The 13474-nt window shown below is 47.0% G+C and overlaps 1 protein-coding gene across 1 annotated transcript in view; it reads left to right on the forward strand.

Moving 5' to 3' along the window:
- Window positions 1–1041: 1041 nt before the first annotated feature.
- LOC147105178 (complement receptor type 1-like) overlaps window positions 1042–13474 on the forward strand; it is a 358655-nt gene continuing 346222 nt past the window's right edge. The window contains exon 1 of the mRNA XM_086011790.1: window positions 1042–1111. Within this exon, the coding sequence (XP_085867916.1) occupies window positions 1048–1111 (64 nt within the window). The 5' untranslated portion in view covers window positions 1042–1047. The remainder of the gene's footprint in view (window positions 1112–13474) is intronic.

Below are 13474 nucleotides of genomic sequence, written 5' to 3' on the forward strand. Positions count from 1 at the left end.
TTTCCACCTCTGTAACATCGCCCGTCTCCGCCCTTGCCTCTGCTCATCTGCTGCTGAAACCCTCATCCATGCCTTTGTTACCTCTAGACTTAACTATTCCAACACACTCCTGGCCGGCCTCCCACATTCCACCCTACGTAAACTTGAGGTGATCCAAAACTTGGCTGCCTGTGTCCTAACCTGCACCAAGTCCCGTTCGCCCATCTACCCTGTGCTCGCTGACCTACATTGGCTCCCGGTTAAGCAACGCCTCGATTTCAAAATTCTCATCCTTCTTTTCAAATCCCTCCATGGCCCTATCTCTGTAATCTCCTTCAGCTCCACAACCCCACCACCCCCCATCCCGAGATATCTGCGCTCCTCTAATTCTGCCCTCTTGAGGATCCCTGATTATAATCACTCAACCATTGGTGGCCGTGCCTTCTGTTGCCTCGGCCCTAAGATCTGGAGTTCCCTGCCTAAACCTCTTCACCTCGCTACCTCTCTTTCCTTCTTTAAGACGCTCCTTAAAACCTACCTCTTTGACCAAGCTTTTGGTCACCTGTCCTAATTTCTCCGCGGGGACTGGAGTGCATCGTCACCCCGTCCAACACAATTCTAATTTCATTTGTTAAGTTTTATTTAATGTTTTACAGTCGATTTGTTCAATCACCCCACCAGAAAGTGTAGACTCTTATGTGGTAGACCAAAAGCCTTCTGCATGTTTGAAGGACCTGTGCAAGACAGCTAACAACATACCAGCTATTTTTATATTCTAAGCATCCAATGCAGCACATCAGGTTTACGCGGCAGTAAATGCTTATCCAAGTTCTGGTAAGTTTTGGCAAAAAGATGTGTGGTCCTTGAAACTGACTTTGCCTTGGGGGGGGGGGGGGGGCGGAGTTTCTTGGGGAGAGGGGCGGCGATTAACAGTTGGAATAAAAGTCTCAACAAGAGTTACCTGAGGATCATTGTGTCGAGCTGAGCGCACGGGGACTGACCAGCCGCCTTCAATGAATGGGATCCTAGCAGCTCTTCGGGACGAAACATTCTGATACGAAGTTGGAAATGGCAGAGAGACGGCTGCTCGTTCTGTTAACAGCCTGCACGGTTTGGGCGGCCAGGGTAACGGGTAAGCTGCGCTCCTGAGTGTTTACTATTATATTACTTATTTGTGACTTTTTTTTTTAGATAAAGCAGGAACCTGAGATGTACAGCAAACTTGAACTCTTAAACCTTGAAAGCAGGCAGATGAGTTGCGACTTGAAAGACACTGGGGGGCAGGAGGAGCGGTGTAGCACAAGTAGGTTTAGCATCTGGCTGTCGGATGAGTGCAAGTGGAATAAAATGTTTACCCTGAGCGCTATTTCAAGTTAAAGCAGCAATAGACGGGGGAGGGTTTTAAGGTACAAACTAGTAAATTGCAAGTTCAGTACTGGTGTTAGACGAAACGTGATCAGTACTTGCAATGTTCTTTGAGGTGGGCTAGTGATGGTTAAAATCTCTAAAGTCATTCAATGGACAGTTAGATGTTGCGATAGGGCGATTGTAGGTATATAAGCGGAATAGAAAAGGTTAACCATAAGCACTATTTCAAATTCAATCATCCCGGGAGGATAAGGGTTTGCCGGTCCAAACTTTATAAAGGACAAATTTCGGAAATGCTTCTTCATGCAGAGTGGCTGATAGCTGAAATGCTGTCCAGGTAGTGAAGGCAAAAACTCTAGTTAGTCCAGTGCCAATGGGCTGTGCTGACCATTCAAATTTCTGTGCATGCGCAGTTTTTCCATTGTGAAGCCGACAAGCGGCCCGCGCGGAACATAAAAAATAGGAGCAGGAGTAGGCCATTTGGCCCCTCGAGCCTGCTCTGCCATTCAATGAGATCATGGCTGATCTGATTTTGGCCTCAACTCCACTTTCCTGCCCGCTCCCCATAACCCTTGACTCCCTTATCGTTCAAAAATCTGTCTATCTCCACCTTAAATATATTCAATGACCCAGCCTCCACAGCTCTCTGGGGTAGAGAATTCCAAAAGATTCACGACCCTCTGAGAGAAGAAATTCCTCCTCATCTCCGTCTTAAATGGGCGACCCCTTATCCTGAAACTATGTCCTCTAGTTCTAGATTCCCCCACGAGAGGAAACATCCTCTCTGCATCTACCCTGTCAAGCCCCCTCAGAATCTTATACGTTTCAATAAGATCACCTCTCATTCTTCTAAACTCCAATGAGTATAGGCTCAACCTTTCTTCATAATACAACCCGTTCATCTCAGGAATTAACCTAGTGAACCTTCTCTGAACTGCCTCCAATGCAAGTATATCCCTCCTTAAATAAAGAGACCAAAACTGTACGCAGTACTCCAGGTGTGGTCTCACCAACGCCCTGTACAATTGTAGCAAGACTTCCCTACTTTTATACTCCATCCCCCTTGCAATAAAGGCCAAAATTCCATTTGCCTTCCTAATTACTTGCTGTACCTGCATGCTAACTTTTTGTGTTTCATGTACAAGGACCCCCAGATCCCTCTGTACCACAGCATTTTGTAGTCTCCCTCCATATAAATAATAAATTGCTTTTTTATTTTTCCTACCAAAGTGGATGACCTCACATTTTCCCACATTATACTCCATCTGCCAAATTTTTGCCCACTCACTTAACCTATCTATTTCCCTTTGCCGATTCTTTGTGTCCTCTTCACAACTTGCTTTCCCACCTTTCTTTGTATCATCAGCAAATTTGGCTACATTACACTCGGTCCCTTCATCCAAGTCATTAATATAGATTGTAAACAACTGAGGCCCCAGCACTGATCCATGTGGCACCCCACTAGTTACAGTTTGCCAACCTGAAAATGACCCATTTATCCTGACTCTCTGTTTAAAATATTACCCCCAACCCCATGAGCTCTTATCTTGTGCAGTAACCTTTTTATGTGGCACCTTACCGAATGCCTTCTGGAAATCCAAATACACTACATCTACTGGTTCCCCTTTATCCACCCTGCTCATTACATCCTCAAAGAACTCTAGCAAATTTGTGAAACATGATTTCCCTTTCATAAAACCATGCTGACTCTGCTTGACTGTATTTTGATTTTCTAAATGTCCTGCTACTACTTCCTTAATAATGGACTCCAGCATTCTCCCAATGACAGATGTTAGGCTAACTGATCTATAGTTTCCTGCTTTCTGTCTCCCTCCTTTCTTGAATAGGGGTGTTACATTTGCAGTTTTCCAATCCACTGGGACCTCCAGAATCCAGGGAATTTTGGTAGATTACAACCAATGCATCCACTATCTCTGCAGCCACTTCATTTAAGACCCTAGGATGCAGGCCATCGGGTCCAGGGGACTTGTCCACCTTTAGTCCCATAAGTTTGCCTAGTTTCTCTAGTGATGGTGATTGTTTTAAGTTCCCCCCTCCCTATAGCCCCTTAATTATCTATTATTATTGGGATGCTTTTAGTGACTTCTACCGTGAAGACTGATATAAAATATTTGTTCACAGTCTGCCATTTCCCTGTTTCCCATTATTAATTCCCCAGCCTCATCCTCTAAGGGACCAATGTTTACTTTCTGTTTTTTATTTATTGCTAGTTTACACTCCTAATCTATTTTTTTAGTCGTTCTTTGCTGGTTTCTAAAAATTTCCCAATCCTCTGGCCGACCAGTAATCTTCGCATCATTGTATGCCTTTGTTTTCAATTTGATACCATCCTTAACTTTCTCACCTACATGCTGCCCTTTGGCAACATCACCCACAGATATGAGATCATCTTCCAAATGTACGTTGATGACACTTAGCTCTACCCCTTCGCCACCTCTCTTGACACCTCCACTGGCTCTGTTAGACTGCTTGACTGACATCCAGTCTTGGATGAGATGCAGTTTCCTCCAGTTAAACATTGAGAAAACCAAAGCCATCGTCTTCACCCCACCACAAACTCCATACCTCAGCCACCAATTCCATCTCACTCCCCAGCCACCTTTTCTGGCTGTACCAGATGGTTTGCAACCTTGAACCGAGCAAAACCTGCAACAAATTGAACTACAGTGCTATTACTGCTTATAACACCCTTTATTACTGATCTCAGTAGTACATGTATTCCATCACCAGTCCAGAGGGCATCATGTGTGACTAGTGACCTGACCACTAAAACCCCACAATCTCTCTCTTCTGCTGCAATACCTCAGGTACATTCTGTAGTGTCCGCGTATAAATAACACACGGACTGCAGGAGAACGGTAATAACAGGTGTTTACTGAACAGAGGGTATGCTGGAACTAACTGTACAAATTACTACACGGTGTTATATACAGGTGTGGTCACTACTGGTACTGCAGTATACAGGGGCTGTAAAAGATAGTTCCTCTCTTAAAGGTACATACATTACACATTCCCATTTCTTACATAATCCACATCAATCTTCCCTATGCCAAATCTTATAACCTTACATTTCCTTATACTAAATTGCATCTGCCATTACTGTACCCATTCATCGAGCTTGTCAAGATCCTTTTGAATTTGTGCACTTTGATCATTTGCCGCTGCTCTCAATTTGGTGTCATCTGCAAATTTGGACACTTTCGACACAATTTCTTCCTCTGCCCGAACATTCAACTTTGTAGTACTCCACTGGTAACTGGCTGCAAACCGATACCATCCTATGGACTACTACTTATTGTTGTCTACTAGCCATCCATTTGTCAACCCATTTTAATACATTCCCATCCATTCCATGGACTTGGACCCTGTGTAGTAGCTTATTATGTGGGACAGTGTCAAATGCCTTCCTCCTCCTTCTTTTGTATGGTAGTAGCAAAGCAAGTCAAAATGTCAATATCCAAGTCAGATATCCAGGCCAAAGCTTCCGGTGTAACAGTGTGGATATCTTGTAGGCTGCCTGCAAATTTCTTCTGAGGGCAGTGCTCAATGATGTGCTCCAGGGTCTGATTAGGAGCTCCACAGTCGCATGATGGGGATGCTTTAATCTTCCATCTATGGAGAAGGTGGCAGCATCTACCATAACCAGTTCTGAGGCTGTTGATGGTTGTCCACTGTTTGTGAGGAAGTGTCTTCCTGAAATCCAGGTAGAGAACATCCATATCTGACCCCTATCTGCAAGGCCTGTTAGCTCCTCAAAGAAATCCAATCTATTAGTCAAGCATGACTTCTCACTCCAAAAACCCCGTTTACTGTCTCAGATTAGCTCGTACTGCTCAAAAAGCTCCCTTATATTTCCCCTCCTAACACTTTCCCAACTGTGGAATTAAGCATTACAGGTCTCTCGTTTGATGGTTCATCCCCCACTACTTTTTTTGAAGATGGGAGTCACATTTGCTTTTTTACAGTTCTCTGGTATTTGGCCTGAGTCCATTAAACTCCGAAAAATATCGGCAAGAGGACCCACAATCATTTGATCCAATTTCTTCCAACCCTGGATGAAAGTTGTCAGAGCCAGGAGCCTCATATGCCATGAGCTTCAGCCACCTCCCTATTATATCCTCCCTTGTGATTTAAAAACATTTCAGTCTACATTCACCATTAAACTACATCTCCAATTCTGGTATTTCTTCTCCAATTTGTTTTGTGAATACAGTTAATAAATAATAGCTAAGTACTTAAGCAATTTCTCTATCCCTTTAAAATTATTCCACTTTTCTTCCATATTTTTTCCTTCCAGCTTCTTTTCCCATTTGAGCTTTCCCATGCATACTCTTATGCTCTTCAGCTAAATTTTAAGCAAACTGATTTTTTCAGTTGGCTTCCTTTTGACTTCTACCCTGAATGTCAGAACAATATGGTCACTAGATTTGTTCCCTTGCTTCTACTTTGCTTATTGTTTCCCTCCTCATTATTTAGAACTAAATCCAATATTGCATTACTCCTTGTGCGTTCTGTAATGTACTGTTTTAAAAACAAGTCCCTCACAATTTCAATAAATTCCCGCTCATAGGCATTGTGCACGCCAGTCAATATGAGGAAGATTATGTCCCCTCGGATTACTACTGCAGACTTGGCACTCATCTGTCTTATCGTCTCCCACAAAACTGCATGAGTCTCCCTTTGATTGTTTGGTGGTCTGTAGCATATTCCTAGTGTTTTCCCTTTACTGTCCTTTAATTCTACCTAAAGAGACTCAGTACCCCTTTCAGCATCCGACTCTGTTGTAGCTAATCCCTCTCTAACAAATTGTAATGCCCAATATCGACTTTTATGCTGGCCTAACCCAGGGTGAAATAAAAGTGTCCCCTTGACATAAGAACTGGATGTTGTTTCTTTCATATGTGTCCCTCTCTAACCCACCCCACCTCCTGTCTTACCTTCCTTCCTAAAATACACAAAACCCTGAAAGCAAACTCTCCAATCATCATTTGATTTCAACCAGGTTTTAGCCATTTTTCTAACATCTATTTCCTCCCTATATACCAGCACTTCCAGCTCACACATTTTATTCCTTATACGCTTTGCATTCATACCAGCACAATTCAGATTATCCTTCAGTATCCTTACTCCCACTTTCCCAATTATTCTTAACCTACAGCCTGTTCTGCTTTCCCTTGCCATACTAGACCTAAATCCTCTTCCATTGCCTTATTTACCCTTTCTGCAAGTACGTTAGTGTCCATCCCTCCTGAACAGCTTCTCGCTGTCTCAGAACTGGTCCTAATGTCCTAGGAATCTGAAATCCTACAACACCATTTCTCAAGCCACACATTAATGGATTTAAGCTGTCCTTGCTTAATCATTCCCAGCACAGGGCACAGAAAGTAATCCTGATAATCATAATCATAATCATAATCAACTTTATTGTCATCGTTAGTGCACAAGTGCAGTACAACGAAATGTAGGCTTGCGGCTCCCGAGAGTGTACATTTAGATTAAGACATTTAAATATTCAGCATACATTTGGCTTGTAATACATTAACATAAACATAACCATAATAAAGTGCATTGGCAGATATGCAGGCTTTAGAGTTTATTTGTGGAGTTCAGTAGGATGACAGCCCTGGGAAAGAAGCTGTTCCTAAATCTGGTCGTACGGGTGCGAATGCATCTGTAGCGTCTCCCAGATGGCAGGAGGGCGAACAGACTGTGGCTGGGGTGGGTAGGGTCTTTGATGATGGACCGTGACCTCCGTAAACAGCGTTTCTGGTATATGTGCTCTATGGTCGGTAGCCGGGTGCCGGTAATGCGTTGGGCAATTTTGACTACCCGCTGCAGGGCTTTCCGGCCATAGTAGCTACAGCTGCCATACCATACTGTGATACAGTTTGTCAGGATGCTCTCTATTGTGCAGCAGTAAAAGTTAGAGAGGATCAGGGGTGACAGGTTACATCCCTTCAGCCTCCTTAGGAAATATAGGCGCTGCTGGGCCTTCTTCACCAGAGCGGAGGTATTGAGGGACCAGGAGAGGTCTTCCGTGATGTGGACTCCGAGGAACTTAAAGCTGTCCACCCTTTCCACCACAGCCCCACTGATGTGGATGGGGGTGTGACTTCCGCCTTTAGACTTCCTGAAGTCCACAATGATTTCTTTGGTTTTCTTGATGTTAAGGGCCAGGTTGTTATCGGCGCACCACTTCACGAGATGCTGGACCTCCTCCCTGTAGGCTGACTCATTGTTGTTGGTGATCTGGCCTACTACCGTGGTATCATCCGCAAACTTGATGATGGTGTTGGAACCATGAACAGCCACACAGTCGTGGGTGAAGAGGGAGTAGAGGAGGGGGCTCAGCACACATCCTTGTGGGGCTCCCGTGTTCAGGGTCAGGGGGGGAGGTGTGGTTACCTAATTTGACAGACTGGGGTCTGTTAGGAAGTCCAGGGTCCAGTTGCAGAGGGAAGTGTTCAGGCCAAGAGTGTGGAGTTTGGTGGCCAGCTTGTTGGGGACGATAGTGTTGAATGCTGAGCTGTAGTCTATGAACAGCATTCTGATGTAGGTCTCTTTACCATCTAAGTGATTCAGTGCAGAGTGTAGAGCAGTTGTGACACCCTTTAACACCCTTCTGTTAAACTTGTACTGAACCTTGGTTAGACCACACTTGCACAGTTGATCTCCATATTATAAAAAGGGTATAGAGGCATCGGAGAAGGTGCAAAAAAGATTTACTGGAATTATACCAGAACTGTGAGGTTATATCTCAGGAAAGATTGAACAGGCTGGGGCTCTTTTCTCTAGAAGAGAGGAGTCTGTGGTGTAATCTGATAGAGGTCTTTTAAGATTATGAAAGGGTTTGATAGGGTAGAGAAGATGTTTCCATTTGCAGGGGAGACCAGAACTAAGGGCCATAAATAAAATTTCACTAATAAATCCCATGGGGAAATCAGGAGAAACTTCTTTACTTGGAGAGTGGTTAGAATGTGGAACTCGCTACCACAAAGGGTAGTTGAGGCGAATAGCATCGATGCATTCAAGAGGAAGCTAGAGAAACACGAAGGAGAAAGGCATAAAGGGATATGTTGATGAGGTTGGATGAGGAAGGGTGGGAGAAGGCTCATGTGGAGCATAAACACCGGCATAGACCTGTTGGGCCGAATGGTCTGTTTCTGTGCTGTAAATACTTTTTAAGACTATGAGAGCTTTTGCTCTTCAGCTTTGACCCTAACTCCTCATACTGCTTCTACAAGACCTCCATACTACTCTTTCTTATGTTTTTGGTTTCTACATGGACCACTACTTCTGACTGCTCTCCCACCATTTCCAAAGATTTTTATACTTGCTCCGTTATGTCCTTTATCCTGGCACCAAGGAGACAACACACCATTTGGGACCCATGGTCACGGCTGTGAAATAAGGTTGTCCATCCCTGTAATAATTAAATCTCCCATGATTACCACTCACCTATTCTCAGCTTACTTTTTGACCCCTGGGTAACCACTTGCTCCACATGCCATGGCACTGCTTATGGTTACCCAACCCTGTAGCTCCAATCTTGTCTTCAACCCAGGCACTCGGCACTGAATTGGATAGTTTCAGTTTCACAGTGGTTTCCTGCTCTTTGCTTTTCCTTTCTGTCCTCCAAGTTGTCACCCATTTCTCCAGCTCCTGACTCTCCTCTGCCTGTGCAGTGACCGCATCTTCTATGTTCCACAACTCCTTCCTCCTTCTGTATGAGTGTTGTCAGCTTGTGCTCAAGCTCAGCACTTTTCTGCTTGAATTCACAAGCCTGACGCACGTGTACTACTCAGAAATATTTGTGAATCCAAGAAGGCCCACATCATGCATGACATACACGTAACTTGCCAGTTATTGACTGCTGCGTTTCCTACATTACAGCAGTGGCTACATGACAAAAGTACTTAATTGGCTATAAAGTGCTTTGGGACAACCTTTTGACAAAGTCCCGCATGGGAGACTGGTCAAGAAGGTAAGAGCCATGGGATCCAGGGCAATTTGGCACATTGGATCCAAAATTGGCTTAGTGGCAGGAGGCAGAGGGTGATGGTCGAAGGTTATTTTGCGACTGGAAGCCTGTGTCCAGTGGTATACCGCAGGGATCGGTGCTGGCTCCTTTGCTGTTTGTAGTGTACATTAATGATTTAGATATGAATGTAGGAGGTATGATCAATAAGTTCGCAGATGACACGAAAATTGGTGGAGTGGTAAATAGCGAGGAGAGAAGCCTCAGGCTCCAAGACGATATAGGCGAGTTGGTCAGATGGGCAGAACAGTGGCAAATGGAATTTAACCCTGAAAAGTGTGAGGTGATGCATTTTGGGAGGACTAACAAGGCAAGGGAATACACAATGAATGGTAGGACCCTAGGAAGGACAGAGGATCAGAGGGACTTTGGTGTGCATGTACATAGATCCCTGAAGGTAGCAGGACAGGTAGATAAGGTGGTTAAAAAGGCATATGGGATACTTGCCTTCATTAGCTGAGGTATAGAATATAAGAGCAGGGAGGTTATGATGGAGCTGTACAAAACGCTAGTTAGGCCACAGCTGGAATACCTTGTGCAGTTCTGGTCACCACACTATAGGAAGGATGTGATTGCATTGGAGAGGGTGCAGAGGAGATTCACCAGGATGTTACCTGGGCTGGAGCACTTCAGCTATGAAGAGAGACTGGACAGACTGGGGTTGTTTTCCTTAGAGCAGTGAAGGCTGAGGGGGGACCTGATTGAGGTGTACAAAATTATGAGGGGCATAGATAGGGTAGATAGAAAGGAACATTTCCCCTTAGTAGAGGGGTCAATAACCAGGGGGCATAATTTCAAGGTAAGGGGCAGGAGGTTTAGAGGGGATTTGAGGAAAATCTTTTTCACCCAGAGGGTGGTTGGAATCTGGAACTCCCTGCCTGAAAGGGTGGTAGAGGCAGGAACCACAACATTCAAGAAGCATTTAGATGAGCACTTGAAACGCCATAGCATATAAGGCTACGGACCAAATGGGATTAGAATAGACAGGGCTTGATGGCCGGCGTGGACACGATGGGCCGAAGGGCCTCTTTCTATGCTGTATAACTCTAGGACTCTGTGATGAAATATTCCATTCATCACTGCCTGTGACTGTGGTCGGTTTCAGTGTCATTTCCCTTCCCCCAGTCCTCATTGTATTGTTCATTGGAATGTGCTGGAATGTGCTGTGTGTAGGGCTCCGCCCATACCTGGCCCCGTTTGTAAGCTAGCTCAGTCTGGCCTCAGTCTCCAGCAGGAAGATATCTCTCTCTCTTACGTGTTACGTTCTAAGTTAATAAAAGCCTTGTTTTGTTTCGCTAACATCGAGTCTCGGAATTATTGAGGCACATCAATTTTATTAACTTATTTTTCAACACTATGGATCAACTCCTGAAACCCGAACGTTTGGATTTGGATCAACATGCTCCGGACGCATCAGCACGCTTCGGACACTAGTTTGAGTGTATGGAATTCTTCCTGGACAATTCCGCAGCCGTCAAAGACGCTACGGACGCTGCGAGGATGAGACTCGGAATTCTGCGGAATTGGGTAAGCCACCGGGTTTACCCCCTCATCCAAGACGCCGATACGTACCTGGCCGCCTGCGACATCTTAAAGGTGCATTACCAGCAGCCTACGAATGAGGTGTATGCTAGGCATCTGCTCGCTACTCGCGCACAGCGACCTGGGGAATCGGTGGAGGAGTTCCTAAGCACCCTGAAAATGCTTGGCAAAGACTGCAAGTGCTGAGATGTAAAAGCCGCAGTGTACACTGACGAGCTTGTTCGCGATGCCTTTATCACAGGCCTCAGCTCCACTTACATCCGGCAAAGACTGCTGGAAAAAACGGGGTTGGACCTGAAACAGGCTGCGGACACCGCGCGATCCCTGGATGTGGCCCAGAGAAACTCGGACGCCTACTCTTCAGCCCGCACCGTCCACGCCACCACGTGTGCACCGAGGGCGCCGCCATCTTGGAAGGCATCTTCCCCGCCCGGCAGCCCGACACCGGCGGGGCCCCGCTCTCCCCCCAGAAGCCCTACGACAGCCGCGATGCATCAGGGACCCAACTGCTACTTCTGCGGGCAGCCAAAACACACCAGAAACCTGTGCCCGGCGAAAGGCACCACCTGCTTTAAGTGCGGTAAGAAGGGGCACTTCGGGAAGGTGTGCAGAGGGAACCCCGCCGGAAAACCAACCGCCGGAAAACCCGCCACCGCCGCGTGTGCGCCGTGGGAGCGGCCATCTTGGACGCCATCTTGCCCGACCTCGTGGGGTCCGCCATCTTATGAGCAGACAGCGTGGACGCCATCTTTTATCGATCAGGGCCCTACAGTGGCATCGGTCACAGTGGACCAGACCAGGCCGCACCCGCTATCCAAATCAATGGTGGACATCGAGGTAAACGGGTGCCGGGTTAAATGTTTAATTGACAGTGGAAGCACGGAGAGTTTTATCCACCCTGAACTGGCACAGCAACTCTCCCTAAAGGTGGTCCCTGCTCAGGGTACCATCTCTATGGCTGATAAAACCCAGACATCGACCATTCTGGGTTACTGCACGGTACAATTGGGCGTTAACGGAACTGTATACGATAATTTTAAAGTATTAATCATGAAGAACCTATGTGCGAGCGTGATCTTGGGCCTGGATTTCCAGTGCAACCACCAAAGCATCACGCTCAAGTACGGTGGGTCCCAGCCGCCCCTCACAGTGTGCGGTCTGGCTACCCTGAAGGTAAAGCCGCCTTCGCTATTCGCGAACCTTACCCCTAACTGCCGGCCAATAGCGACCAAAAGCAGGAGGTACAGCTGGGAGGACAGGCGGTTTATCGCGACCGAGGTAGACAGGCTCCTGAAAGAGCGCATTATTGAACGCAGCAACAGCCCGTGGCGCGCCCAAGTGGTAGTGGTAAGGGGTAGCGAGAAGAAACGGATGGTGATCGACTATAGTCAAACGATCAACAGGTACACCCAACTAGACGCCTACCCGCTACCCCGCATATCAGAAATGGTGAACCAAATCGTCCAATACCGGGTGTTCTCCACCATCGACCTCAAGTCAGCGTACCACCAGCTCCCTATCAGACCAGAGGATCGCCCGTACGCCGCCTTCGAGGCGAACGGACGCCTCTACCAATTCCTCAGAGTCCACTTTGGGGTGACGAATGGGGTCTCGGTTTTTCAGAGGGAGATGGACCGCATGGTCGATGACCACCACTTGCAGGCAACCTTCCCCTACCTCGACAACGTCACCATCTGCGGCCACAATCAGCAGGATCACGACTCGAAACTCGAGAGGTTCCTGGAAACCGCACAAAAACTCAACTTCACCTACAACGAGGACAAGTGCGTTTTCAACACCATGCGCCTCTGCATACTAGGCAGCGTGGTGGAGAATGGGGAAATCGGACCAGACCCCGACCGATTGCGCCCCCTACGGGAGCTGCCCCTGCCCAACACTCCCAAAGCCCTGAAAAGGTGCCTGGGGTTATTTTCTTATTATTCCCAATGGGTCCCCAACTACTCCGACAAAGCCCGCCCCCTCTTGAAAGCATCCTCTTTTCCGCTCTCTGCTGAGGCCCACGCCGCCTTCAAAAGCATTAAGCAGGATATTGAGCGGGCCACGCTACAGGCAGTGGACGAGAACACTCCATTTCAAGTGGAAAGTGATGCGTCTGACTTCGCCTTGGTGGCCACCCTCAACCAGGCGGGGCGGCCCGTAGCTTTCTTCTCGAGGACCCTCCAAGGGCCCGAGATCAGACACTCCTCCGTGGAAAAGGAGGCCCAAGCCATCGTGGAGGCAGTGCGCCACTGGCGCCACTACCTAGCCGGCAAACGCTTCACCCTACTTACCGACCAGCGGTCGGTAGCGTTTATGTTCAATAATAAACAGAGGGGGAAGATTAAAAATGATAAGATTCTTAGGTGGCGGATCGAGCTCTCCACCTTCGAGTACGACATCATTTACCGGCCAGGGGCCCTTAACGAATCCCCTGACGCCCTCTCACGAGGGATGTGTGCCAGCGCCACCGGGGATCGGCTACAGACCCTCCACAACGACCTCTGCCACCCAGGGGTCACGCGGCTG

Source organism: Somniosus microcephalus, chromosome 18 (assembly GCF_052327205.1).
Source record: "Somniosus microcephalus isolate GS21.2 chromosome 18, FLI_Smic_1.0, whole genome shotgun sequence".
Taxonomy (NCBI): domain Eukaryota; kingdom Metazoa; phylum Chordata; class Chondrichthyes; order Squaliformes; family Somniosidae; genus Somniosus; species Somniosus microcephalus.